The following is a 25,740-nucleotide window of genomic DNA, read 5'->3' as shown; positions in this document are numbered from 1 at the left end:
GACATTTGTTAGTCATTAGGGCTGGAGGGAAGGAGGGCGGGCGCAGAACCAGTCTTTCTTCTCCAGCACATATCCCAGCGCCTTGCCTTTTGGGGGCCGGCATCCAGCTTAGCCGTGCTCTGCCGTCGCCCGTCACCCGTCCCAATCCCACGTGGGCAGAGGCCATGGGTGCACAGGCAGCCCTGGGGATGCTCTGGCACCACGGTTGCTGTTGAAGGCTCCCCAGGAAGTTTTGGGAGCGGGGGGCCAGCGGGGGGTAACAGCCCCAGCCATGCTGGCCTCTTGCTGAGACGTGCTGGGAAGAGACGGATGCTGGAGCCGGGACGGTGAGGCCTGGGTCAGTGCAGGATTGCACCCACCGACCCCCAGCTTGGGGGCTATGAGAGGTAAGTGGGGGGAACCTGGGGGGGTTGGAGCTGTGGGGAGAGTAACGGGACTGCTGGCATGGGGGATGAGGGGGGAACAGTTGTGCTGGAGCTGGGGGGCAGCCGGCACTAGGTGGGTGCACCACCGCATCCCTGCTCCCCGTGAGCAGCTCCCCACGGATGGGGGCAGAGCTGCCTTCGCCCACAGCCAGAGACCCCAATGTGGGGAACAAGAGGGGCTGAGGAGGGGGGGGGTTGTCCAGGGAGTCCTCTTGCCTGCTCAGAGCCCACCACTTGTTGACCCCATGGGGCAGAACAGGAACATCTGGGACAGCAACAGAGCTAAGGGAGGACAGAGGGAACTGCTGCTTCCTCCAGCCCAGCGAGCCCCCCCCTCGTTCTTGCTGTATAAAGCAGGGGACATCGGTGCCACGGTCACTCCCGCTGTGCCTGCACCCCCCTGCGGCACCCCCAGCTGGAAATCCCCCTTCTGCCAGCAAGGAGGTCGGGGAGGCCCTGGGCAGGGGCTGGTGGGGAGCTGCTGGGGGGCACGGCATGGCTCCTGGGGAGCCTTGGGGAGCCAGGGAGGGAGGTCATGTTGTGTACGGGTGCTGAGTGCATCCCCTGTGCTGGAGCTGGGGGTGGGATGCAGACCGTAGCGTTTCCCACCCCGTGGGAGCATCCCAGCTGCTCCACATCGGAATGGGGTCCAGGATGGGTGCTGGTTTGTGGGTTTTCCTTGTGCCCATGGGTTTTGCAAGAGGGGGCTGTGAAGCCGCACAAAGTCCCTCAGTGCTGGGAGCTAGTAGCCATTAACTTCTCCATCACCCACATTTGGCCAAATTCAGTCAAATTTCCCCAAGTTTATGGTCTTGGAGGACAGAGCTCCACAGAAGCAGGCAGTGGAGGAGGGATGTGTCCATGGGCTGGTGCCACCAGGCTAAGGGTGGGCAGTGATGGCTGCTGTGCGGCTTCCCAGCTTTTCCCCGGGATGCCGGGTGACACAAGGCTGGAGGCTCAGCAGCATCCCCCAGGACCCTGGGCATCCCCGGGGCTGGGAGGAGGGTGCAAGCAGCAGGCACAGCCCCAGCAGCACCTGCAGCTCCAGTCCCTCCTGTGTTGGCTTTCAGAAGAGGAGCTGGTGGGAGGAGAGGAAGAGGAGATGCCGACCTTCAGCTACCGACCGAGTGGTAAGGACACCCCCTAACGGGGTGGGCAGGGGGTACAGCAGGGCCTGATCCTCCCCCCTCTGTGCTCAGGCAGGGCACAGACCAGCTGCAGCCGGTGCCAGAAGAACCTTTCCCTCCAGACGGCTGTCAAAGTCCTCTACGTCTTCTCCATCCTCCTCATCGTGGCTGTGACCATTCTGGCTGCCTTGGGTGAGCTCCTGCCTTCCCCCCTGCCCTCCCTGGGGCAGCTCCTCGGGGATCCTGGTGCTCTCCTAAAGTGCCTGCAGCACCCAGGCATGGACAGGAGCATCCGGCTCCCCCTGATCTGCCCCTGCGGTACCTGTGGAACCCTGTGTGTGATGCCACCTTGCCAGGGGTTTACCCTCACAGGGACCTCAGGAACCACTTCAGAGCCCAAAGGTTGCCACCCCATCACCTCCACGGGCACCAAACAGCCTCTGAGGCTCATCAGAGAGACAGCAGACTCCCCAGGGCTGGACTTGGACCTTATCCCAGCCCTGAACCTGAAAGCCTCTGGGGACATACACCCACCCTGCGGAGCCAGCACCCCCCAGCCTGGCTCTTCAGGCCCCGGCCACCCTCCTTGCCAGGGAACAAGCCGATAGGACGATTGCATCCCAGTCCCTGACCAACCACCTTTCCTCTGCAGTGTTCAGGAAAGTTGACTCCATCTCCAACGACATCAGCTCAGCCCAGACCTATTATGAGAAGAAGATCGTATCCATCCAGGAGGATCTCCAGGGCTTGGGTGAGTGGCTTGTACCTGGACCTGGAGGTCTTCTCCAGGCTTCGGCACCATGTGTCCCTCCAGCTGAGTGGACCTCAGGGTTGAAGCATATCCAGTTTTCAGGTCCTGAGGCTCCCCCAGAGCCAAAACTCCACTTATGTCCCAGGGCTTTGGGGAGGGACAACTGTAGGACCCTGGGAGTAGGGCTGGATGGGGCTGTTTGGAAAACTTGCTGCACAGAGGTGGCAGGAGCAGGATGAGGGTGGGAGCTGGTGCAGGCTGATGGCATTGGGGTTGTCCCAGTAGTGGTTCCGTGGTGCTCATCTCCAGGTCTGCAAGGACAGGCTATGGTGAGGCTGCTTCCTCCAGGCTCAGCGGGACGATCTCTAGGTCCAGCAAGGGATGGGATGGGATAACAGAACCCTCTGCCCTTCCTTTAGATGAGAAGACCTCTGGGAACTGCTCCCTCTGCCACGAGACAGGACAGCTGGGCCAGGAGATCACCAAGCTGCAGGGTGAGCTGGAGGAGATCCAGAAGATGCTTTTGGTTCAAGAGGTCCTGCTCGACCGGACCTCGCAGGCTCACGACCAGCTCTCGTCCACCAGCAGCAAGATCACCAGTGAGGTAGACAACTGCTCCTTCTCCATCCGGCAGGTCAACAAAACCCTGGGACAGTTCCTGTCTGAGGTCGGGGGCTGGCGGGCCGTCACCTCCCGGCTAGACAACTCTGTCAAGGGCTTGGCCCAGGAGCATTATGATGTCCAGGCAGCCATGCAGCAGATGAACTTCACCCTGGGGCAAACCTACAACTGGATCCAGGTCATCCAGAGGAAGACGGACGAGGAGACGCTGACGCTGCAGAAGATCGTGAGCGAGTGGCAGAACTACACCCGCCTCTTCGGTGGGCTGCGGGCCACCTCCTCCAGGACCAGCGAGCTGGTGAAGAGCATCCAAGGCAGCATCAGCGTGGCAGCTCGGCAGATCGGGCAGAACTCGGAGAGCATGCATGACCTGGTGCTGCAGGTGATGGGGCTGCAGCTGCAGCTGGACAACATCTCCTCTTTCCTGGATGACCACGAGGAGAACGTGAACGACCTGCGCTACCACAACAGGTACACGCAGAACCGCACTGCCGAGCGCTTCGAGACCCTGGAGGGTCGGATGGCGTCCCATGAGATTGAGATCAGCACCATCTTCACCAACATCAACGCCACTGACAGCCACGTCCACAGCATGCTGCGCTACCTGGACGACGTGAGGCTCTCCTGCACATTAGGCTTCCACACCCACACCGAGGAGCTCTACTACCTGAACAAGTCCCTCAGCCTGGTCCAGGGTACCACGGACCTGCTGCGGGAGCGGTACAGCCTGCTCAGCGCCCGGCTGGACTTTGACATCCGCAACCTGTCCATGGTCATGGAGGAGATGAAGGTGGTGGACGTCCGGCATGGGGAGATGCTGAAAAACATCACCATCTTACGAGGTGAGGTGCATCCTGGAAGTGCATCCTGGTAGTGTTCAAGGCCAGGCTGGACGGGGCTTGGAGCAACCTGGTCTAGTGGAAGGTGTCCCTGCCTGGGGTCCATGGGGTTAGAACTAGGTGATCTTAAGGTCCCTTCCAAACCAATCCATTTTATAATTCTATAATCCTAGAGGGCACAGCCTAAGCCCTGCCCAGGGATGGGTTGGAACCAGGCATGTTGGGCAGGCAATCTTGGGGGCTGTTTCATCTACGTCTGAGCGTGGTGGGCTCTTGGCTTTTAGGGAGCATCCTGCACCCAAGGCAGGCGGTGGAGGATCCAAATCACCATTGCTGAGGCCAAGGCACTGCTGGGATGTGCAAGAAGGCACCCAGACACTTGCTCATGGATGCAGAAGTGTCCTGGGATAGAGCTGTGTGGACTTGGCTTGCAGAGCCTGTCCCTGCGTGGGGGGACAGGGACAGTGAGAGCATGACCCATGTCCATCTAGCACAGCTGGCCTGCACAGTGGTGCCAGTGACACTTCTTGCTGGTCCTAGTGGAGAGGGTACAGCTGCTGTTTCTCAAGGGTCCTCAAAAGCTTCCTGCAGTGGCCTGGGGACACCTCCATCTGCCCAGGGGAGTAGTGTGGCGGCCCCTGCTCCATGGAGCCCACAGGCACACCAGCATCTTCCCTTTCCACCGTGGACCACACAGCCTGGACCCATAAGGCAACCACATCTGCATCCTTACAGGGCTGCCCTAATTAACGAGCCTAGCTGTTTCCTGGTCCCAGTTTTAGAGGGAACCCTGTGGTGGTCCCATGGCACCGTGCCCCCGTGCAGTGCCAATTGTCCCTGGAGCCCACAGCAAGCTCTGCAGGGTTGGGGCATCTCCTGCTCTCCCCATTTTTGGGTGCTTCTCTCCCCACGCTTCCTATTCACCCCCTCCTCTCCCCCCAGGTGTGCCGGGCCTCCCGGGCCCCCGCGGCCTCAAGGGTGACGTGGGCATGAAGGGCCCCCCAGGAAGTGAAGGAGAGAAGGGCGACGTGGGCAGCCTGGGCTCACCGGGACCACAGGGACTCCCTGGCCCTGCAGGACCCCCCGGCCCCCAGGGCGAGAGGGGCCCCCTGGGCTTGAAGGGCTTCCCTGGCCTCAAGGGTGCCAAGGGCAGCTTCGGGCAATCCGGCTCCCAGGGACAGGGTGGACCCAAGGGAGACCCCGGTCCCCCCGGACCAGATGGGGTGCCAGGGCAAGTGGGACCCCCCGGCCTGCAGGGCAAACCGGGGCTCCCCGGGACCCCCGGGGCTGTGGGTCAGGCCGGCCCGGTGGGGCCCAAAGGAGATCCCGGTTTGCGGGGTCCCCCAGGGCTGCCGGGCCCCCCTGGCCCCCCAGGACAGTAACCAGCCTACTGCCAGCCAGGGCACCGGGATGGTGGGGTGGGGGATCCCCACTGATGACCCTCAAGCAGCCCTCGGTGCAGGGGTGTGAGGCAGAGCCTCGCAGGACGGGGGGCAGACGGGTTTCCCCCCGGGTGAGGGTCTGGTGCTGGTCTCCAGCTTTCAGGGATGCTCCAGCTCTGGGCTTGGCTGTTCCCCACTCTGGTTTGGGGGGTCCCTGCGGAACAGGGTGCAGCTGGTTTGTGCCCTTCCCCCCCCCTTAGCCACCTCTGTGCCCCACAGACCCAGCGCTATGTCCTCAGTGTACTCACAGCACAATAAAGCTGTACGGGGACAGGCGGCTCCTGTGCTGGGGGGACAAAGGGGTGCACAGGGGGAGTAACCACAGCCAAACTGGTGCTGGTGGTGGGGCGCAAGTGGGGTGAAGTGCGTTGTACTCATGTGTGCAAGAGGGAGTGAGCATGAGTGAGTGTGCATGTGCATGAGCGTGCTCACGTGTGCATGCCTGCATGCGTGCTCATGCCTGTGCATGAGTGAGAAACAGCACGAGTGAGGCTGCATGGGCACATCTGGGCACAGCACACACGTACAGGTATGCACACAAATGGTGCCTGTACGTGTGTGCACACATGTGCACGCAGGCATGTGGAAGCATGCACATGTGCCATGTGTGACATGGCCTCTGATGGGGTCCCCACTGCCCAACTCACCCCTCAAGAGGGGCAGGGGTGGTTGGAGGCCCCAGGTACCCGAGCTGGGGCTGCAGTGCCTACAGCATCATGGCACTGGGGATAACAACCCTGTGTCCCCATCCCCTGTACCCGTGGGTTCCCCGGTGCGGGGAGCCCCATGCCCAGCCCTGCCCGGGGCACAGGATCTGGCCGGCTGGGTGGTTTATTGCTGTTGGCAAAGCAGCTTCCTGTTTTCATTACAGGAACAGCCTGGGGCTGGTTATTAACACAGACCAACATGGGCCCAGCCCTGGCTTGTAACTGCTGTGGCTGGAAAAGCAGCACGAGGAGGAGTGGGGTGCTCTGAGCAGGGGGTGGTGGGAGCAGAGACCTGACAGCTCATTACACTGATGGGCCACAGGCTGATAGGCCTCAGGGCAGTGGCTGTGATCATCCTGCTCCGGGGGACAGCAGAAAGCCAAAGGCAGGATGTGAAGAGTCAGAGCCTCATCCATGCCCACCTCTGCTCCATGCCTCAGCTTCCCCCAAAGCCATCAGGACTGGCCAACGCTGTAACCCCCACCCCAACGTCCTCACCCGTTCCCAACCTCCTGTGTCTGCGGAAAGCAAAGGAAAGCCAGCGCAGCCCTGGCCGGGAAGCAGGCTCAGCATAACACTGGGCAGTGCCAGTGTTTGTGGAGGGGTGAAAAATGTGCAAGGGCAGGATTTTCCTCCGGAGGCACGGGCGAGGGTGGACGATAGGGTTTCAGAGCTGGGAGCAGGAGGATTAATAAATAAATGAAGACGAGGAGCGGTGGCTGGGAAGGGATGGGCAGGAAGTGCTGACGGCAACTGGGGCCGCTCGCCTTCCGGGGGTGATGCTTGGTGGCTGCCGGCCCATGGAGTGAGCATGGAGGGGAGAAGGGTGGCCAGGGCTGCACAGGGTGGTCGGGGACACACAGCCCATGGGCATGGATGAACAGGGCAACCACGTACGAGGTGCCTGGGGACACACAGCACATGGGTGTCAATGCATAGGGTGCTTAGGGACACACAGCACACGGGCACTGAGGCACAGAGCGCTTGGGGACGCACAACCCCACAGACACCAGTTCACAGGGTGTCCAAGGACACACAGCCCACGGGGAGCCACACAGGGGGTGCCTGTGAACACACATCCCCCAGACATCCATGCACAGGGTGCCTGGGGACACCCAGCCTCATGGACATCACTGCACAGGGTGCCTGGGGACAGACAGCTCACAGCAGCCATGCACCGGGGACATCTCCCATCGACTTCCGCCGTCGGGCACCAGAGCCAAGCACAACACTTCACAGCTGTAGGGCTGTGGCCGCGGGCGTTGCTGATGGCAGCACAGCTCAGGCACTGCGGTCAGGTCGTTGGCACCAGCCAACACCCTCCTGCTGTGAAAGGGCCCATTGATGGCAACTAGGGAGGCCCCATGGTGGGGAGTCTGCAGGGGGAGACAGAGTCCCCACTTCTAGCTCCTCACCCCCCACCCTGCCCCATAGGACCCCTAGGTTTCTCTCCTACCTCTGGCAGGGGCAGTTGGGAGGGAAAGGAAAACCAGCTGCTGCACCGTGCCTCAGTTTCCCCATCAGCCCCAGAATGGTTTCCGACTCCCCCAGGCCCTCGGCCACTTTGCACGGCAGGTGTCCAAGGAGGTGGGACACTGTGGAGTTTGGGGTGGCTTTAGCTGGAGCCACCCCAGGTTCAGGTCAGCCCAAGCTGGGACACAAGCAGCAAGAGGATGCACACACAGCTCACCATCCTCTTCCTCCCAGGAGGTGTGGGCTGATGAGGACCTTGACCTCCCTCACTCTCTCCAGCCCCAAACTCAAACCCTCAGGATGCAGGAGGAAGGTGGTTGATGCTGGGAAGACAACTTTAAGTGCACTGCTACTGGGACTTGCCCTTGCAGTAGGGTAGGTTTTATCTCCTCCACTAATTCAGTGATTCTCTGATGAGATGGTTAAGATTTGAGTTTGTTAAGGCACACTTCCCTTTTGCTGCCAGGAACCATTCTTTTCCTGTAACTCCTGCCCCACCGAGACTGCAGCATCCAGAAACACACAGCAAAACCAGACTTCGGCAGCTTTGTGCTGTCCCCCCTCAGCACAGCCATACCCTGCACAGCTTTCTGCTGTCTGAGGAGACACTCCACAGAGCCTCATCACTCCTTCTCAGAGGCCTGAGCACACTCCCACCTAGCAGCATGTTTTATCAGCATGGTATGAATTTAATCGTGACATACATACAGGTGCTGTGAGGATTATTGCGACCGTTTCATACAGACTGGGCCATGAAACCTTCCAGAGCGCTCAAAGAGCTCTGGCCTGGACAGGCATAGACACTGCACAAAACTCAACTCTTCTCCACTAATTTCATTCTCCAGAGAAGGCTTCCAAAGAACAACCCCAGAATCAAGCGTAATTCAAAAGAAAACACACTGTGGGGCTATTCTCATTCTGTGCTGACCATGCATATCACAGCCTGTGGTCATGCACGTCGGCTGCAACACCAGCCAAGCTCAGTCAGCATCATCTGGAGCTCTGTATTTAACAAGGAGTCCCCTTCCAGGGCTGGGAGGGTTTGCATCACCTCGTCCAAATTTACACCCCCAAGCGCAAAGAGATCCTGCTTTGCTGACCACCACCAGTGTGAAGAGGAGAGTTAATCGGCAGCACCACATTCATGTACATACCAGTGACACCAAGCAAATGGCAACTGTTTCCGAGTCACCCCGCTGCCAGGACAGTGGTGAGACAACATGGATTTGGTTCCTTTTCTTTAAATCTCACTGGATTAAAAGCTACACAACCCCTTCTCTAGAATAAATACCATTGTCTTTGTAGAACTGAAAGTCAATTCTGCTTCCTTCCACCCATGTCCCCGAAAGAGAGATGTACATGCAGGCATATCAATCTCCTTTCTGAAGGTGTCCGTGGCACAGAGCTGCTTAGGCTGCCAGGAAAACCAACCAGGTTCTGAAGAAATGGAGCCAGAGTTCACTTTGGGGATTTTTTTTTGGCATTCCTAGCGATGATGACATATTAAGACATCCCAAACCACCTCAAGATTGAGAAAGGAGAGAGACTTTATTTACATAAAGTCATCTGAATCGTTGCCATCCTGTGGGAAGAAAGACAAATCAGGATCACTATGCACATTACAGTGGAAAATGGTGAAATAGTATATTCAGCAGGATTTCAGAATTGCCATTTATTCTGGTTTCCTGGCATTTCAGTATGAACACCATGAAATCAGAGCAAACAGTTGTACAACAGGCGCTCTGGAGTGGGAACAGCCCTAAGTGAGGCTCTCATTGTGAAACAGCAGTTGCTGTTTGTTGTCCCTGCAGCCTATCGTCTCATCTGCTGCGATCTATGAAGAACCTCTCACCACCACCATCCCCATATCCCAGCCTGAGCTTCTTCCCAACTTGGGAGAAGGAAAACAGTCTGGCATCACATGGGGGTTGACTGCTGGGAGGAGGAGACCTCCCTGTAAAGCATTTCCACCATGCTTCTCCCTGGCAAGTGTCACCAACTGGGCACAGCCCAATTGGGCATGCCAGGAGATGCTCATACTTCAACCCGGTCCAAGTTTCAAAGGGGATCTCTGTGCTAACCAGGAGGAAAATCAAGAGTTCTTGAAAGCCACACACCCCTCTAAGCAGTCAGTCAAGGACTAGGTTGCAAAAGGTGAATTTTAAACTGAGGGTCACTCAGAGGAGCTCCAAGATCTGTTTGCCCAAGGTCACACCAAGGAGGATGCTGCAGATGTGCCAGACCTTGGGCAAAACACAGGCAAACCCCACTGCACACCAAGACCTCTTTTCAACTTCAGCCCCTATTTCTCTTTTGCTCCACCTCCTCTTTTTCCTCCCACTGGCCTGGGCTTCTTTCCTCTTTGGCTCCTTTTCCACCACTGCAGGGCAGCCATGTTATCCATGTTATCTTGGGTGCTTGCCCTCTGCAAGGACAACCCCCTTCCACCTTTCCTCTTCTACCCTCAGCACCTATTTCATTCCTCCCCAAACTGTTGTCTTTATAACTCCAGCTTATTTCTTGTTTAAAAAGTGCATTTTTCCCCATTCTCTTGAAATAACAAGGTGGCATATGCATGTAATGGTTGCCATTAGGAAGATCTCCTCAGCCCACAAACCCAGTTATGCCCAACCAGCTCAAAAATGGACTCAAGCCTGGTGCTGCACTTAAAGCTCTCCATGTTATTTCAGTTGGGTGGGAAGGGGATCACGAGGACTTTACACACATTTCCAGCAGCACTTGCTCCTCCTGGTTGGCATAAAAGCAATAAGAGTTTCTCAGAAAGAGGATTACATTAACAATGTCCTTCACTGAGAAGGGAAGATGGAGATGTGATCCATCACACAGGAGTCACCAGCACCAGACTGCAATGCGGGAGCTGTATCGTCCTCATCATGCATTGAATTTCAGCTGTCCCCAAAAGGTTTCTGCAGGCATCAGCCAGCTCTTACCTGATTAGAGGACATGTTCTCAGCCTTCATTAACGACGAGTAGCTTCTGGAAGGGAAATTACATTATCTTGCATCACATGTTTTCAAACCCCACCAACAAAGAGGCATTTTGCTAAAACAGGACCGAGTAGAAGAAAAACAAATTTGCTGTCCCTTCTGAACTTAGGCTAGACAAGTATTCACTTATCTCATACTTTTTGGCTAATTGTGAATGCCCCATCCCTGGCAGTGTTCAAGACCAGGTTGGACAGGGCTTGGAGCAACCTGGTCTAGTGGAAGGTGCCCCTATCCGTGGCAGGGGGTTGGGACTGGATGAGGTTTAGAGGTCCTTTCCAACCCAAACTATCCTGTGATTCTATGATTCCATTACAGAAAGGTCAATATGACATTTCAAACCACCATCCTTCATTCTGTGTTTAAAGGAGTGTATGATTGAGGACTCAAGCATGTTTTAGTTAACACAAGTGATGCAAGAGAAAGCTGAAGAACTGTAGTGAAAGCTCAGTGCTTTCCAAGGCTCACACAAAGCTGGAAGCAACTGCTCCCATCCCAGTGACAGAGCGCCAAGCGCTTGCCCAATTTCACCCAAGTTAGGGACAGGTTTCAAGAGACACAGACCTTTCCTTTAACAATGCTTTAAAATCCTGGTTTATTTTAAAAGGAGAAATGGAGAAAACTGGCAGTGTTCAAGGCCAGGTTGGATGGAGCTTGGAGCAACCTGGTCTAGTGGAAGGTGTCCCTGCCCGTGGCAGGGGGTTGGAATTGGATGAGCTTTAAGGTCCCTTCCAACCCAAACTATTCTAGGATTCTATGAAAACGAATTTATTCCAAAGACAAAGGAAATCACTGGGCCATGCAGACATCTCAGCCAGAGCAGCTCAGCTGAACACTGAGTAATGCTGGGCCAGTGTTAAACAGAAACTGCTGACCCGTGACTCTCTCCCAGCAGCAATGAAAACTGAGGGAGCTTAGAAGCTGGCACTAAAATTTGTTACTAACCTAAGTTCTTCCAGCTCTTTCTTCTTCTTCATCTCTTCCTTTTCCTTCCGCTTCATCTCTTGGATCTGGGCTTTTTTCTCATTTCTCTCCTCTCTGTCGCGGGCTTCCTTTTCAGCAGCCAGGTCTGGGAAGCGTTCCACTTTTGTCTTCTCTAGCCGGTTCAGGATCTCATTCACCTTCTTCTCCACCGTCAGCATTTTCACCTTTGGAGTGCAAAGAACTATGATCCTTATAAAAAAATACTTCTATTCTGGCACTTTCTCAGCGGAAAGAAAACACCCTATTTCCACTTTACACATCGCTGAATTCCACAAAAAACAGATGCTGAGGAAAAGCCCTGCCACTGAGGGCTATTCAACAGGTTGTGTAACAGCAAAGCGGCCCACTCCCAACACTCAAAAGCAAATAGCTAATAAGCAGAACCATTGCTAAGTACATAAGCATTACTAATTCTGTTTCTTGGCACATGCCTCAACAAAGGCTTAGAAATGAGAACCGGTCTCTGCAAGTTCCTCAAGAGGTGGCAGGAGGTCTTTGCAGACCATTTTGGGAAGAGAAGCTCGCATGTTGCTTGCTGACTGCAGGGTTTTTAGCATACCTTGCCTTAGTACAGACTGGTTTAGTTAAACAACTGCATCTCTAGGGAGCCTCCTCTCCCAGCAGCCAACCTGCAGAACTACAGTTTAAGGATAACATTATCTGTGGACCATAGATCAGGCTTGGGAAGAGCTCAGCTCAGCTCAGGCTTGACCCCGCAGCAAGCAGCTCTGCCTTTTTACAGGCTGAACAAATTCAGAGGCAGCACCAGGGTGAGACACCTCTTGAAGCAGAGACCATAGAGCAAACACAGCAACAGACACCTTCCTACAGAGGGGACCCTGCAGAGCCCTCTTCTGCACAGCAAGCAAAAGTCCTGGCCCCTTCCAGACTTGTCATTATACTACTGCCAATGAGCTGACCCAAACTGACTGCTCATACACAGGTTCCTCATCCACAGGAAGAGATGATTTCAGTGGGAGTAAACTCAAACACGTGATACCATTTGGCATCAGCAAAGACTCCTCAGCTACACTGCAGCTTGGAAACACACGCAGTACAGGCTACACTCTGCTACAGGCTAACACTCAACCCTGAATCTTCAGGTATGTTCAGGTAAATCCAAACATGTTCCAAAGATCCCTCTTATGCTTTAAAAGTTTGCCCCTTTAGTGGGCATTGAAGACAATGCACCCAGCTCCTAACAGTCTGCCACTAGATCCCTGTCACTGGTGTACAGCATACACTTACATCTTTCTGCCTGTGGAAGCCAATCTGCCCCACATCCATGTCTGCTGTCTTCTTCAGATTAGTCCACGGCGTGTACACCACATTGACGTTGTTCATCTTGCAACCTAGGAAGCAGGGGAGAAGGGAAACATTTCAATTCTCTCTCAGCTGAGAGTGTTAAAAGTCTTCCGTGTGCATGGAGACCCTGGCAGTTATTCTTGTCACAAACATTACTAGCTAGGCAAGAAAGAAGAAAACGGAGAAGTCCTTCCAGCGTTACAGTGAAACAGAAGAACACCACAACATCATTTTCTGCAGTAACATGAGCGCTGCAGCAGTGTTAACGAACTCCAGATGGAGACTGCCTTTGCCAGAAGAGCGATTACTATGGAAGGGGGCCCCAAGGTGGTGTTAGAGAGGAGCCTGTGAGGCCGCCTTGGCTCAGGCAGCAATATGGAGGCACAAACAGGAATTTCAGATATTTTAAATTCCTCCTTACGAAGGGCTCATGGGCAGCCCCAGCAGCTGCCAGTGACATCTGCTTCCCAGGTTTAACAGGGAGCACTGCAGCGGAAAGGTCCAAAAAACCAGACGCTCGTGTGGACCAGAAACACTTGCCACAAACACCTCACAGCAGGAATCAGTGTTACCTTGAATGCTATTTGCCTTTACGAGATGGGCACAGTCTATCAAAACTTCTTTAGGAATGTCATCCACCGTCTGCCCCTGTGATAGAGCAAGGCAACATGAGCAGCATGCAGCAAGGGGCTGTACGGACTGATGAGCACATGAAAGCCTGAAGTAGGGCATGATGCTCTGCAAACAAAACCAGAACCCCTATACTCCATGTTTTACAAGACTGGGGCCTTATGTGACATTCCAATACCTAAAAAGGCTAGCAAGAAAGCTGGAGAGGAGATTTTGCTAGGGACAGTTAAGGACAGGACAAGGGGGAATGGAACTAGATGAGCTTTAAGGTCCCTTCCAACACAAACCATTCTGTGATTTGGTGCTTCTATGATCTGAAAGGAGAGGCTTGAAGCATCTCAAGTGATTTGGGCCCTGCTTCTCTCTTCTCACAAAGGCACTGTCACAGTTTTAATGGGGTGACATACCTAAACACATGCTTGATGTCAAGACAAAAATCAACTGTTGTTGGGCCATGTGAAACTTCCTGCTCCTCTCTACATTATTTGGTAATGGAAGCTACAAATTCAGTCTCCCCACATGTGTTGTTACCTGCACCCTCAGGGAACCCTGTAGATTTCAATGGTTCATGTGAGCAAAGATGGTCTTGTGCAAGGAATCGCTGCAAAACGGGCACATGCAGTTTTTAGGCAGGTGAATATTAATGTTTTTAAATGTATGTGCCACAGGATTACCTTGTGTAACCGAAGGTACACATGTGCAGAGGAGAGTTTATCCACATGAAACCTACAGAATGAAAACAAAAAGCATATTTAACAGATGGTAAGAGATGATCTGTTCTGAAAGATTTACTTCCCAGTAAGTGACAAAACAACCACTCCACAGATACCACAACTCTACAAATGTTCATGATATAAATGTTTAAAAACAGACAAGGGAGTCAGAACCTATCATTTAAGAAACAAGTGGACTTGTTGGAGTGAGACCTGAGGAGGTCACGATGATCTGAGGGCTGGAGCACCTCTGCTATGAAGGGAAAGCTGAGCTTGTTCAGCCTGGAGAAGGGAAGGCTCTGGGGACACTAATGCGGATATCAGCGTGAGCAACAAGATATGGCAGAGACGGGGAAAGATGACTTCTAAGGCTCAGGGAACTGGAGGATGAATCTCAAGGTTTCTCCTAAATTACAGTATAGACAAACCTTATGTAGTGATAGGACAAACATGAGACAGAAAATGAGTGTGATATTGCTACAACAAAGTGTTACTCAGCAGAATCACTTCTGCTAGAAAAAAGATTCCATTGCCAGTTAGCTGGCAAGTGTGTCAGATCCTAACTATTCAAGCTTCAGTTCTAGCAGGACACCTCTGCTCATTCCTGCAAGGGCACCCTGAAAAGCGAGAGGAGAACAATCCACAGAGTGACTCTTGTTAGATATTGTTAGCAAAGGAGAGGGTAGCCACCACAACACATCTGTTCTGCGCAATAATGCCTGAAAGCAAGCCAACTCCTTCACAAACCTTATCATTCTGGTAACTTTATGGACTAATCCAGCCAGCAAAAATACCACCAACTGCCGTTAACAGAATCAGATTTCCCTTTCTCTTGGATTTCTCCTCTGATGACATCTTAGGAGCCAAAACCAACCCACATGTCAGAGCACTTCCTTTTGCCTGCCTGGCCATGGCTCTGCTTAGGAGCAAACACAGTTTTCACCCATCAGGAATCAAAATATCAAGCTCCTCTGCTCCTGCTCACAATTCCAGCTCCCAAGATAGGCTGTTTTACAGCCCAGGCCAGCACTTATCTGCAGTGCACACAGGGGAGACACAAACCACACACAGAGATAAAGGCACTGGGAGGCAATGGACAGTTTTCTCTAGGCGCAGCATAGGTTGCTCAAAAACCTTCCAGCCCCAGTCCCAGGCCCCATCTGAGGGCTCCCTGATTTCTGCCTCCACTCTCCCTGGCCTTTTGTTTTTGCTTTTTTCACTTGTCTGTGCACAGAGATACTCGGGAGCTGCCACACTTGGGTGATCTAGGAGCTGTTTTCTCTTACAAACACCTTCTCATTTAGCTCTGCCCATTTCCCAAACACAGTAAGAGTGACAGCAAACTAGCACCTATATTCTGAAACACAAATATCTGCGTATGGAGTTACTGAGGCTACTGCTTCTCCAGCAGCTCCATGCACAGATAAACCCCCAAAAGCCTCACAAAGGGATCAGCTCTTCTGATGAACAAAGTGGGGGGCAAGGGGGAGATGCGGGGAATGAATTCAGAATCCACAGGGTCCCAACAGCTGCACGTAGGTCTGCTGCAATCCACCTCCTCCCTGGGATTCCATTTAAACTGCTGAATGGCCTTGGAAAAAAGAGACTCCATACTGCCTGAGAAAGCCAGAAGGTGGTTATTCCACTTGGTTGCATAACGAAAGGCAGTTACTTTCAGCAAGTTTCAGTACCTACCAGATATCTTCAGGCCAGCCATACTTTATTAGGTCTTCATCTGCAGGAATAAAAGTATCAGTGAGCAAAGTGCAGGATGTAACCAAAAACAAACTCAACTACCTGCAGAGAAGGAATCCTCTGCTGTTGGTCAGCCACTGCACAATGACTGAACAGAGGGAGAACAGGGCTTAAACCTGCACCTGCCTGGTAGAGGTGTGGCCAGAACAGGTATGTCAGGAACACCTCCATCATCCTCAGCATCTGGGAGTTTTTAAAGGGAAAAGATGTTTTCTCAAATATCCACCCATGGAAAGGAGACAATTTCGGGCAAGTTGTTAAAACAGCCAGGCTAACACTTCCCTGCTGGAGCGAGACACCCAGCTTCACATCAACTACTGATATGGAACCAGGTAGCACAGCAGAACCATAACCTGCCCCGTGAGAGAAAGAAGGGCATGGGAAACCTATGGAGTACAAATGTTCACTGGAGAGGGGAAAAATACAGACTGAGCAGGGAAATGGAAGGCTGGTTTGCAAAATGATCAAAAACAACCTGAGGAGACAGTATTTTTCTCTAGATGGGTATTTTTTGTTCCAGTTGATTTAGTTTTCACTTGTATTTGAAAAAAGTTACTCTGCCTACAGGACTTACAACATTTATTTATCCTAACTAAAAGTAACACAGTGGGTTTCAGTAGGGTAAGTACTCAAGCAATATATCAAATTAACACATACAAAGACATCCTTTCAAAATGACCTTAAATCCCCACAAATACAAATTGAAGCCATTTGGCATCATTACAATAATGCACTTACTTTCGTACTTATCTTTTCCCATGTAAATGGTGTAAACGGAAGGAACCACTAAGGGACAGAAAGAGGAAAACAAATCAAAAGGCGGTTGGATAAACTGTGCAAGGAAGGACAAACACTGGTGTTGGTCACTAGGCTAGAAACTGCTTCATCCATCCACACCCCTCCCCTTCTGGGAGCCAAAGGAAGATTGTTTTGTATTTCCTTCATATTTTAACCCACATGTTTCAACGGATGTTGGAAATGGGTGTTTCCACCAATTTCCATAGAAGATTATCCAGCAAGGAGCAGCCTTTTGGGCAAAACACCCTCAGCATCCAGGCAGTTCCAATTACAGCTGTGTAATTGTATGATCTGTTCAACTAAGCACACATCTGTGAGCCAGAAAGGCTGAGAGCATATTTACAGTTGGGATTAACAACCTGCAAAGCCTTGAGGGAACCAGCTCACCTGCCTGGCCCTCACTTCCCCAAAGTACTTTGTACAAAGTATGAAGTTCCCCAGTGTGCACCTCCCCCAGGTAGCCTGAGAGGATTAAAATTCACAAGACAATAGAAAGACTGAAGTTCCATAAATTCTTTTGTTTCATTTGTGCCATTATGGGACACAAGAGCATGACCAGCAGGTTGAGGGAAGGGATTCTCCCCCTCTGCTCCACTTCGGTGAGACTCCCCCTGCAGTTCTGCATTCAGCTCTGGGGTCCCCAGTAGAAAAAGGACATGGAGTTTTTGGAGTGACTCCAGAGGTTGCAGGGATGCTGCGAGGGCTGGAGTGTCTCTGCTATGGAGACAGGCTGAGGGAGCTGGGCTTGTCTGGCCTGGGGAAGAGAAGGCAAAAGCCCCTTTCCAGTTTTCTTGTCAGCTCCTTCAGGCACTGGAAGCTGCTCTAAGGTCTCCCCAGACCAAACAAATGAGCTGTGGGTGATCAACTGTGCCTCCAAAAAGCATTTCAGGAAAACATGGCGTCTCACCTCCTATTTTCAAAGTCACTAAAATAGAGGACACGCTTTAGTTCTGTGCTACAACTGTGGCAGTGAAATGACCTGGATCTCAAACTGCTCACTGACCCAGTCCTTTCCAAAGCTACAGGTTGGGCAGAGAATTGATTCAGAGCAGCCCTATGGAGAAGGACTTGGGGGAGTGCTGGTGATGAGAAAATGAACATGAGCTGGCTTCAGTGTGCACTCACAGCCCAGAAAGCCAACCGTATCCTGGGCTGCATCAAAAGGAGCGTGACCAGCAGGTCGAAGGAGGTGATCCTGCCCCTTTACTCTGCTCTTGTGAGACCTCACCTGGAGCACTGTGTGCAGTTCTGGTGTCCTCAACATAAAAAGGACATGGAACTGTTGGAACAAGTCCAGAGGAGGGCCACGAGGATGATCAGGGGACTGGAGGACCTCCCATATGAAGATAGGCTGAGAAAGTTGGGGCTGTTCAGCCTGGAGGAAAGAAGGCTGCATGGAGACCTCATAGCAGCCTTTCAATATCTGAAGGGGGCCTACAAGGACACTGGGGAGGAAGTCTTCATTAGGGACTGTAGTGACAGGACAAGGGTAATGGGTTAAAACCTAAACAGGGGAAGTTCAGGTTAGATATGAGGAAGACGTTCTTTCCTGTGAGGGTGGCGAGGCCCTGGCACAGGCTGCCCAGAGAAGCTGTGGCTGCCCCATCCCTGGCAGTGTTCAAGGCCAAGTTGCATGGGGCATAGAGCAACCTGCTCTGGTGGAAGGTGTCCCTGCCCGCAGCAGGTTCTTGGAACTGTATGAGCTTTGAGGTCTCTTCCAACCCAAACCATTCTGTGACTCTGTGAAATGATGGGGGGGGGGGGGGTACGGACACAAAGCAAAAAGAAATATTCCTGCACAATCCCCTGTATCATCAGCCCCTGCTGCATCAAACCAGAGATTTGTGATGCTTCAGAATCAGCAAAACTTTATGCATGGGAAAAAAAACAAACAACCAAACAGATCTGTCTGTGTCAAAGGAAAAGTAATGAGATAACTTACACATTACATCTTGCCTCACACTTCTGCCAGCAGCACACCTGAGCATGCTTTCCAGCAGTCACTCACTGCGCTCCCATTCGCTCAGGGCTCTTAACAACCACCGCTGGGACGTTCCTAAGCGCGGGGAGCCTCCCAGCTCCTAAATCCACTTTAACCTGTAGCTGATTTCGATCCAAACATGGTCCTTCACCTACAGTCCAGCCCGTGGGCTCGCGGAAGGGTTCCCTTAGGCCTAACGGGGGCACTTAGAGGGGTAGGGGCAGGAGCTGAGGAACCGGCCGGGGGCGCAGCGCGGCCCAGCGCTCCCCTTAGAGCGGCGGCACCCGCTACCCGCACAGGCCGCTCTCTCCTGCCCTCACGGACTCACCGCTGGAAGTGAAGTAGAACACCATGATGATGACGGCAGCGGCGGCTCCTCCGCCCGGCCAGCCCGGCGCGGTGCTCACACGGCACCCAGCGTCCCGCTCCAAGACCGGCAATGCGAACGGCGCATGCGCACAGAGCGATCCCACATGCGCAGTAGGGCGATAAGGCTGTTTACTGCTGTATGCGCATGCGCAAGATGCTAATGGCGGTGAAGCCAGAAAGCGCATTGCGCCTGCGCAGAACTCCCGAAAGGTAACCGCGGTGAGCGCACTGGGGCTCTAGCGCGGGACTCCGCCTTGTGCGCATGCGCGGAGCTTTTCCGGTGGTGTGTTTCGGGATGTGGGGCGGTGTGTGTGGCTTTGGGCGCTGTACCATTTTGTTGATATGATTTTACTTTATAGTATTTTTAATTTTTTTTTCTGGATGCGTGTAAATGGCTCTCGGAGCGTGCCTGGGGAAGCGGTGGCGCTCGGCGAAGAGAGAGAAAGGGGGTGCCACCCAGTGGAAGAAGCTTCCCTTGGCTTTGTGAATGAAGCTCTTCACAGCAGGGCCATTTAAAAGCAAAATCACAGCTGGGCACCCCCGTAACTGTCCCCTTAACGTTTGCAAATGCCTCCCGATTCACTCCGTTCCTTGTTATGACCGAGTCCTGACCATGTGCCTCCTGTCGCACAGCGCACGGACTACAACGCCCATCAGCCCCCGCGGGCGCGCCATGGCGAGTCAGCGCTCTGCTCGCGGGGTATGCTGGGAGTTGGAGTCTTTCTGGGGAGGCGACTGTGAGTGTCTCTCCTATCTGATTGGCTGGAAAGCGGGGGGGCGGGTGCAAAGCGGCGCACCTCAGTTGAACCAATGGCGGTGAAGTTCACGCTGAATGACGTGGCTCTCGGCGAATTGAGAGAGGAGGGCGGGCGGGCGGGAGACTGCGCGCGGGTTCGAAGGCGCGGGAGCGGTAATAACGGAGGTGGCGCTGAGGTGAGTGTGCGGGCTGGCGTCTTGAAGGGGCTGCAGGTGTGTGGGGAGGGTTTGGTGCCGTGCCGACGTGTGGGGTTTGCGTTAGGGGCGCAACGCAACGACGTGCGGCCTGAGGTGCCTGTGTGGGCCGAGGGAGGTAGGGGGTGTGAGGGCTGTGGGGCCCCAGGCCCCACGTACTGGTGCTGGTGGTTTGGGGGTGTGATGGGGTAGCAGCATGGGCCAGGCCACGGGGTGTGTGTGTCTGTGTGTGTCTGGTGCGGGGAAGAGGGGTTCAGGTGTTGTGAGGAGGTTTAGTGAGGTCCTGGTGAGTGGGAGAGCTGAAGGGGGGGGGGGGGGGGGGAATGCAGGGATGAGGCGCTGGTGCCCCGGTGCTGTGCAGGGTGCCTATAGGATCTGTGGTCTGATGCAAAATGGGGCTGGGAGGCTGGCTGGGAACTGGGTTGGGAATATTTTGGGAAGGGGTGGGTGTCTCTGGGGCTGGCCATGGGCAGCTGCTCATCTGTGGGATGTGCTGGGTAATAGTGCAAGTTACAAGGATATCCCCAACATAAGAAGGGTGTGGAGCAGTTGGAATGAGGCCAAAGGAGGCCACGAAGATACTGTGAGGCCTGGAGCAGCTCTGCTATAGAGACAGGCCGAGAGAGCTGGGCTTGTTCAGCCTGGAGAAGGGAAGGATCTGGGGAGACCTTAGAGTAGCTTCCAGTGCCTAAAAGGGGCTGACAAGAAAGCTGGAGAGGGGCTTTTGATAAGGGCCTGTAGGGACAGGACAAGGGGGAATGGCTTTAACCTGACAGAGGGGAGATTTAGATGAGATCTTAGGCAGAAATTCTTCCTTGTCAGGGTGGTGAGGCACAGGCTGCCCAGAGAAGCTGTGGCTGCCCCATCCCTGGCAGTGTTCAAGGCCAGGTTGGATGGGGCTTGGCACAACCTGGTCTAGTGGAAGGTGTCCTCGCCTGTGGCAGGGGGTTGGAACTGGATGAGCTTTAAGGTTCCTTTCACCCTAAACCATTGTATGACTGCAACCCTGACATGTACCCCTTGCCTCTCCCACCAACAGCATGTCCTTGTCTTACGTTTTCTCTCTGATCTGCACCTGATATCTTACTACCCAGGTGCCTGCAGGCTTGTTACTGTTGCCCTCTGCTTCTAGGGCATTTCCTGCCCTCTCTTGCAAATCCCTTCTGCCATCGGTGCTCTATGCTGAGGTTCTACAACTCCTGCTGCAGTTCTTGACTTCATCCTTTCCCATCACTGTTCTTGGTGTTCCTGGGCTTAATAAGAGTTTGTCGCGCCTGGGTTGTCATCTGTCATTGCTGCCCACGTATCAGCAATGCGTGAACACTTCCCCCTGCTGGTAGATTATTGAATATATTATTCCTCGTGCTGTTGTAGCAGCGTATGGCTGTTTATTTAGTCCTCCTGGATACGAAGTATTTGTTTATTCTGGAATTTTGGTTATAAAACCACGTAAGGGGAAAGTTAATATTGTATGATATTATCTCAAATTGGAAGAGATGGAACAAACAGTGTTGAGTCTTAACCTGGGTTAAATGGCTACTGAGTTAATTAAGGCTAAAAACAAGTGGTTTACGTTATGTGGCCAGATGGAAGGTGGGAGAGAGACTTTAAAAGTCTGTTTGGTGGAGAGCTGTCTACCCTGGAAGGCAAATGCCAATGTGAAATCCCTGTGGGAATAAACTGACCATGGGTATAGGAAGGAGCAAGCAGGTTTCTAAGAACTGCACTAGTGAGGTCTGGAGTGAGCATTGCAAGAGGAAAATAAAACACACTTCTGAAATATCTGGCTCTGTTTTAGAGAAGGGACTTTAGGATCCGTTGGTCCATGGTGACAGAATAGTTCTTGACCTGGAAAATCCCTTCTGTATGCACTTGTTTTATGACTTGTGCTCAACTGTAACAGTCCTGTGGTGGTCTCGTTTCCGTCAGTCCCAAACTGTTTCTATCAGTGTTTTCATCCCAGTCCCACATCTTCTCTTCCTTCTTTACTAATTTTGTTTATTTGCTTTTACTGGAAATCTATTTCACGCTATCAAAACCATGTTCTTGTAGGCGCTCTGGGGGAGCCATGGCAGCTTGTACCCCACGGAAGAGGAGCCGTAGTTCTACTGGCACCGACAGGTATGTTAACTTCTCACAGATCTTTTTTTTCTAATAAAACCCACCTAATTGCTGTACATAGAATAAACCAGATTCTTAAAATCCTTGAGCACTTTCCATGTGAAGTGGAAAAACAGATGGTTCTGAGATACACTTGGCATCAGCCACTGTTTGTTTATCAGTGACTAAGAGCATGTTTATGTTTTACTGAGCATCTTGAGAAGTTTCATCGAATATGTAGGGAAACCAAAGCTAAAAATGATCTTCAAGCACAGAATTAGTAATGAGAAAAAGCTGTTGCACTGCCTGGTACTTGGCAGGCCCACGTCAGTACGTGCATTAGGGCATTAAAATCTTTTTCTTTTTTTTTTATTAAATTAAGGTATTTTCTTCTGACAGTCACCTCTGTCAGGTGCATACCCCTCTTTGTGACACTTGCACCCAGACCTAGCCTGAAGTAAGTCCCATAAGCAGGAGAAATCTAAAACCTGATTGTTCAGAAACTGAAGAAATAAGCCCCTGACATGTGCATTTCTTTGTGGTGAAGCCTCGGTCTTTCCCATTTGGAAAGACTTGCAGAGACGCTATGGAAATATCGCACAAACTATCTGAATAGTCTTCTCTTGTTAAAAGAAAAATAGTGCCTTTTAATGTATACCTAAAAATATTATAGATTGATATTTTTTCCTGTACATCTAGTGAAGGAGAAGGCATTGGCCAGGAGAAAAAGCTGTGATTTAATTCCAAAGCAATAGCTTGTTTCTTATACTTTCATAACTCTTCCAGCATAAAAGCTTTTTCTCATGCTTGCCCTATACTTCCCTCATAAAAATATTTCTGGGTAGAACAAGAGTGGAGTTCGATTTCAGAACTGGAGGGACCAATTCTTGAGGTAGGATATAAGTACTTGCTGAGGAAATGCCTCGCTATGTTGTTTGTTAAATAACATAGAATCAGAGAACCGTTTGGGATGGAAGGGACCTGAAAGCTCATCTAGTTCCACTCCCCCGCCACGGCAGGGGGATCTGAGCCATTCCTGGTTGTAACATATGGTTGCCCCCAGCATAAGGAGGACATAGAGCTGTTGGAGTGAGTCCGAGGGAAGTCATGAAGATGCTCAGAGGGCTGGAGCACCTCTGCTATGGAGACAGGCTGAGAGAGCTGGGCTTGTTCAGCCTGGAGAAGAGAAGGCTCCGTGGAGACCTTAGAGCAGCTTCCAGTGCCTAAAGGGGCCGACAGGAAAGCTGCTTTTGACAAGGGCCTGTAGGGACAGGACAAGGGGAAATGGCTTTAACCTGACAGAGGGGAGACCGAGATGAGATCTTAGGCAGAAGTTCTTCCCTGTGAGGGTGGTGAGGCCCTGGCACAGGTTGCCCAGAGAAGCTGTGGCTGCTCCATCCCTGGCAGTGTTGAAGGCCAGGTTGGATGGGGCTTGAAGCAGCCTGGTCTAGTGGAAGGTGTCCCTTCCCATGGGAGGGAGGCTGGAACTGGGTGAGCTTTAAGGTCCCTTCCAACCCCAACCATTCTATGATATTTAGATATTGCACTTTGATATTTGTATTTGTTACAGGGCATGTACCAATACAGGCAACTCATCTGTGTTTTAAGTCTCAATTAAGTGTTTTAAGTAAAACAGTAACTGAAAACCTTTTAATAGTACGTTATGTTTTGCTCTGTCGTTTTTACAGTTCATCCTTAGTCTTTGAGACTCCTGTGAAAAAAAAGATGATAGGATTTTCTGAAGGTCTGTCTCCACTCAAGAAACCAGGAAATAATCTGTCTGCTTCTCAAATACAATGGTCCTCTAGCTCTAGTGATGAGATGAAAGAAAACCAGGCTGTCCCAGTGAGGCCAGTGCTCTCAAGGAGGCTGGATATTTCACCCCTTCAGGCAGCTAGTGTTCCCACAGCCCTGCAGAGCGAGTCCTCAAGGAAATTATCCCCAAAGGCCACTTCCTCGTACAAGCTCTTCGTGCCTGTGGTGTCTTTTTATAGCAAGGACAAGTGCTACCTAACTCCTTATGAGAGAAAAGAGCTGAGTGAGCACTGCTCTTTGAGTGAGAGGAACAGGGATGAACATCTCCCAGCTGCCAGCAGGACTGAGAAGATGAACATGAGCTTGAGCAGGAATAAAAGCTTGAAGCCAGCCAAGCACATGACAAAATCCAAGCATGGCAAAACTGTCCCGAAAGCTCCTAAGAAGGTGAAGCAAGAGACATCAGCAGAAAAATCCAGTGTGGAGAAAGAGAACATGAATTCTCTAGTTAAAAAGAAGATGGAGTCACCGTTCAGAGTCCTAAGCATGACGGTTAAACCAGCCCTGAAACTCCAGCTGGGAGCAGCATTCTTCAGTGTTGGCAAGAAATTGCACTCTAAAAAACCAGTTGTGAACACCAAGTCTCCCCCAGCTCTCCCCAAATCTCTGCAAGCCAACAACCAGCCCAGACCACCACCAGCTACAAAGTCCAGTTTGGCTGATGGAAACAAAGTTGTTGAGGCAGGTGGTATGTTGAAAAGTATTTCTCTGCCTCAGAAGAAGGAAAATGAAAACAGGAAGGACTCTAAAAGCTGTGGAAATCAAGGGAGAGATGCAGCGTGTGATGGAAAAGCATCTCCATTGAAAAGCGGAAGCTCTTCTGGTTCGTCTTGTACTTCCAGGTCTGCAGCTGAAGGAGCGAGCAATGCAGAGAATGTGGTAAGTGTGTCCTCAGAGCCTGCTGCACAAGCCTGAGGTGAACACATGCTCTGCTCATAGAATCATAGAATAGTTAGGGTTGGAAAGGACCTTAAGATCATCTAGTTCCAACCCCCCTGTCAGGTGTTTATTTAGATATATGAGTGGACTTTGCTAGGAAAACTCACAGATTTATTCCTGCCTCATGGAGGCTTAAAACTATGGTGAACTTTCAGGATGTTCCTGTTGCATCCCTGTCGGTCACTAGCACTTGGCTGCAGAGCAATATTCCCTTTACAATGGCTGAAAGGAAAGCTTTCTGCATGCTGTTTTTCAGCAGATAATCCGTATCTTTTGGGGGTTTGTTGTTTCTTTTCTATGTGATAAAGGGCAAAGCTGAAAAAGAAATTTTTAAGCTTTTTTCTTTTTTTCATTTTAATGAATGTAACAAATACCAAGTCTGACCTTGCTGAGTAATGTGGAGATCATGAGCCCCTGTCCTCAACGACAGCAGCTCTTCACATGACTTCTGCTTCTATGCTCCTCAAAACCAATGTTGTTTTCACCTCAGCCAGTGACCAGACACAGAAAGCCCTATTGTTTCTAGTGTGCTTTTAGCGGTTTCTTCTCAGTCACAAGACATTGCTTGCTGATACAGCAGCCTTTGCTCTGCTGTGGGTGATCTTTTTAGTGATTATTTCCCCAGCGGGAGCTACCTGTGCTGGTTCTGCAGCTCCCTCCTCCCAGTAAGCGAGGCTGAGCCATGGGTTCTCGTGCTTCAACAAATAAAGGAGTTTTTCAGGCTGGTCTGTTTTTGAAGAACTCCAACAGTTCTATTGCCAAAGAGGCCTATTGCAATTTTTATCTGTTGCTCCCTTCACAGGGAATATTCCTGGTGATAGATAAGTGTTGTTTTGGGGTGTCTTTTTAAACATACATTTGATTGTTGGAGTGAGTCCAGAGGAGGCCACAGAGATGCTCTGGGGGCTGAAGCACCTCTGCTATGGAGACAGGCTGAGAGAGCTGGGCTTGTTCAGCCTGGAGAAGGCTCCAGGGAGACCTTAGAGCAGCTTCCAGTACCTAAAAGGGCT

At 52.0% G+C, this 25,740-nt stretch overlaps 3 protein-coding genes across 6 annotated transcripts in view; 2 read left to right on the top strand and 1 right to left on the bottom strand.

The window, feature by feature from the left end:
• The window catches only part of ESCO2 (establishment of sister chromatid cohesion N-acetyltransferase 2), a 255,473-nt gene that overhangs the window by 212,614 nt on the left and 17,119 nt on the right, over window positions 1–25,740 (top strand). For 2 of the 3 annotated variants that reach the window (XM_061461220.1, XM_061461218.1), the window contains exons 1-3: window positions 19,787–19,858; window positions 21,929–21,997; window positions 23,665–24,670. In XM_061461220.1, the coding sequence (XP_061317204.1) occupies window positions 21,945–21,997; window positions 23,665–24,670 (1,059 nt within the window). In that variant the 5' untranslated portion in view covers window positions 19,787–19,858; window positions 21,929–21,944. Of the gene's footprint in view, window positions 1–19,786; window positions 19,859–21,928; window positions 21,998–23,664; window positions 24,671–25,740 lie in introns of those variants that run through there. The other variant, XM_061461219.1, reaches the window with a different exon arrangement.
• Window positions 19–5,476, top strand: SCARA3 (scavenger receptor class A member 3). The gene is made up of 6 exons (XM_061461239.1): window positions 19–386; window positions 1,496–1,555; window positions 1,625–1,744; window positions 2,205–2,303; window positions 2,723–3,766; window positions 4,706–5,476. The coding sequence occupies exons 1-6, from the start codon at window positions 380–382 to the stop codon at window positions 5,143–5,145; spliced, it is 1,770 nt and encodes a 589-aa protein (XP_061317223.1). The 5' UTR covers window positions 19–379; the 3' UTR covers window positions 5,146–5,476.
• Window positions 8,915–18,980, bottom strand: CCDC25 (coiled-coil domain containing 25). 2 transcript variants are annotated; one of them, XM_061461263.1, is made up of 9 exons: window positions 18,885–18,980; window positions 16,516–16,563; window positions 15,718–15,757; window positions 13,984–14,035; window positions 13,252–13,327; window positions 12,623–12,726; window positions 11,336–11,538; window positions 10,337–10,382; window positions 8,915–8,967 (listed from the first exon to the last, which is right to left on the bottom strand). In XM_061461263.1, exons 1-9 carry the CDS (start codon window positions 18,907–18,909, stop codon window positions 8,938–8,940), a joined length of 624 nt encoding a protein of 207 aa, XP_061317247.1. In that variant the 5' UTR covers window positions 18,910–18,980; the 3' UTR covers window positions 8,915–8,937. The 2 variants fall into 2 exon arrangements, with proteins under 2 accessions (XP_061317247.1, XP_061317248.1); XM_061461264.1 differs by lacking the exons at window positions 8,915–8,967; window positions 10,337–10,382 and having other exon boundaries at window positions 11,336–11,555.

Source organism: Pezoporus flaviventris, unplaced genomic scaffold (genome assembly GCF_033815535.1).
Source record: "Pezoporus flaviventris isolate CSIRO_AGI_PZ_B2104156 unplaced genomic scaffold, CSIRO_AGI_Pfla_v1 ptg000031l, whole genome shotgun sequence".
Classification (NCBI taxonomy): domain Eukaryota; kingdom Metazoa; phylum Chordata; class Aves; order Psittaciformes; family Psittacidae; genus Pezoporus; species Pezoporus flaviventris.
The sequence above is the reverse complement of the archived record's forward strand: the minus strand, read 5'-3'. Positions and strand labels throughout refer to the sequence as shown.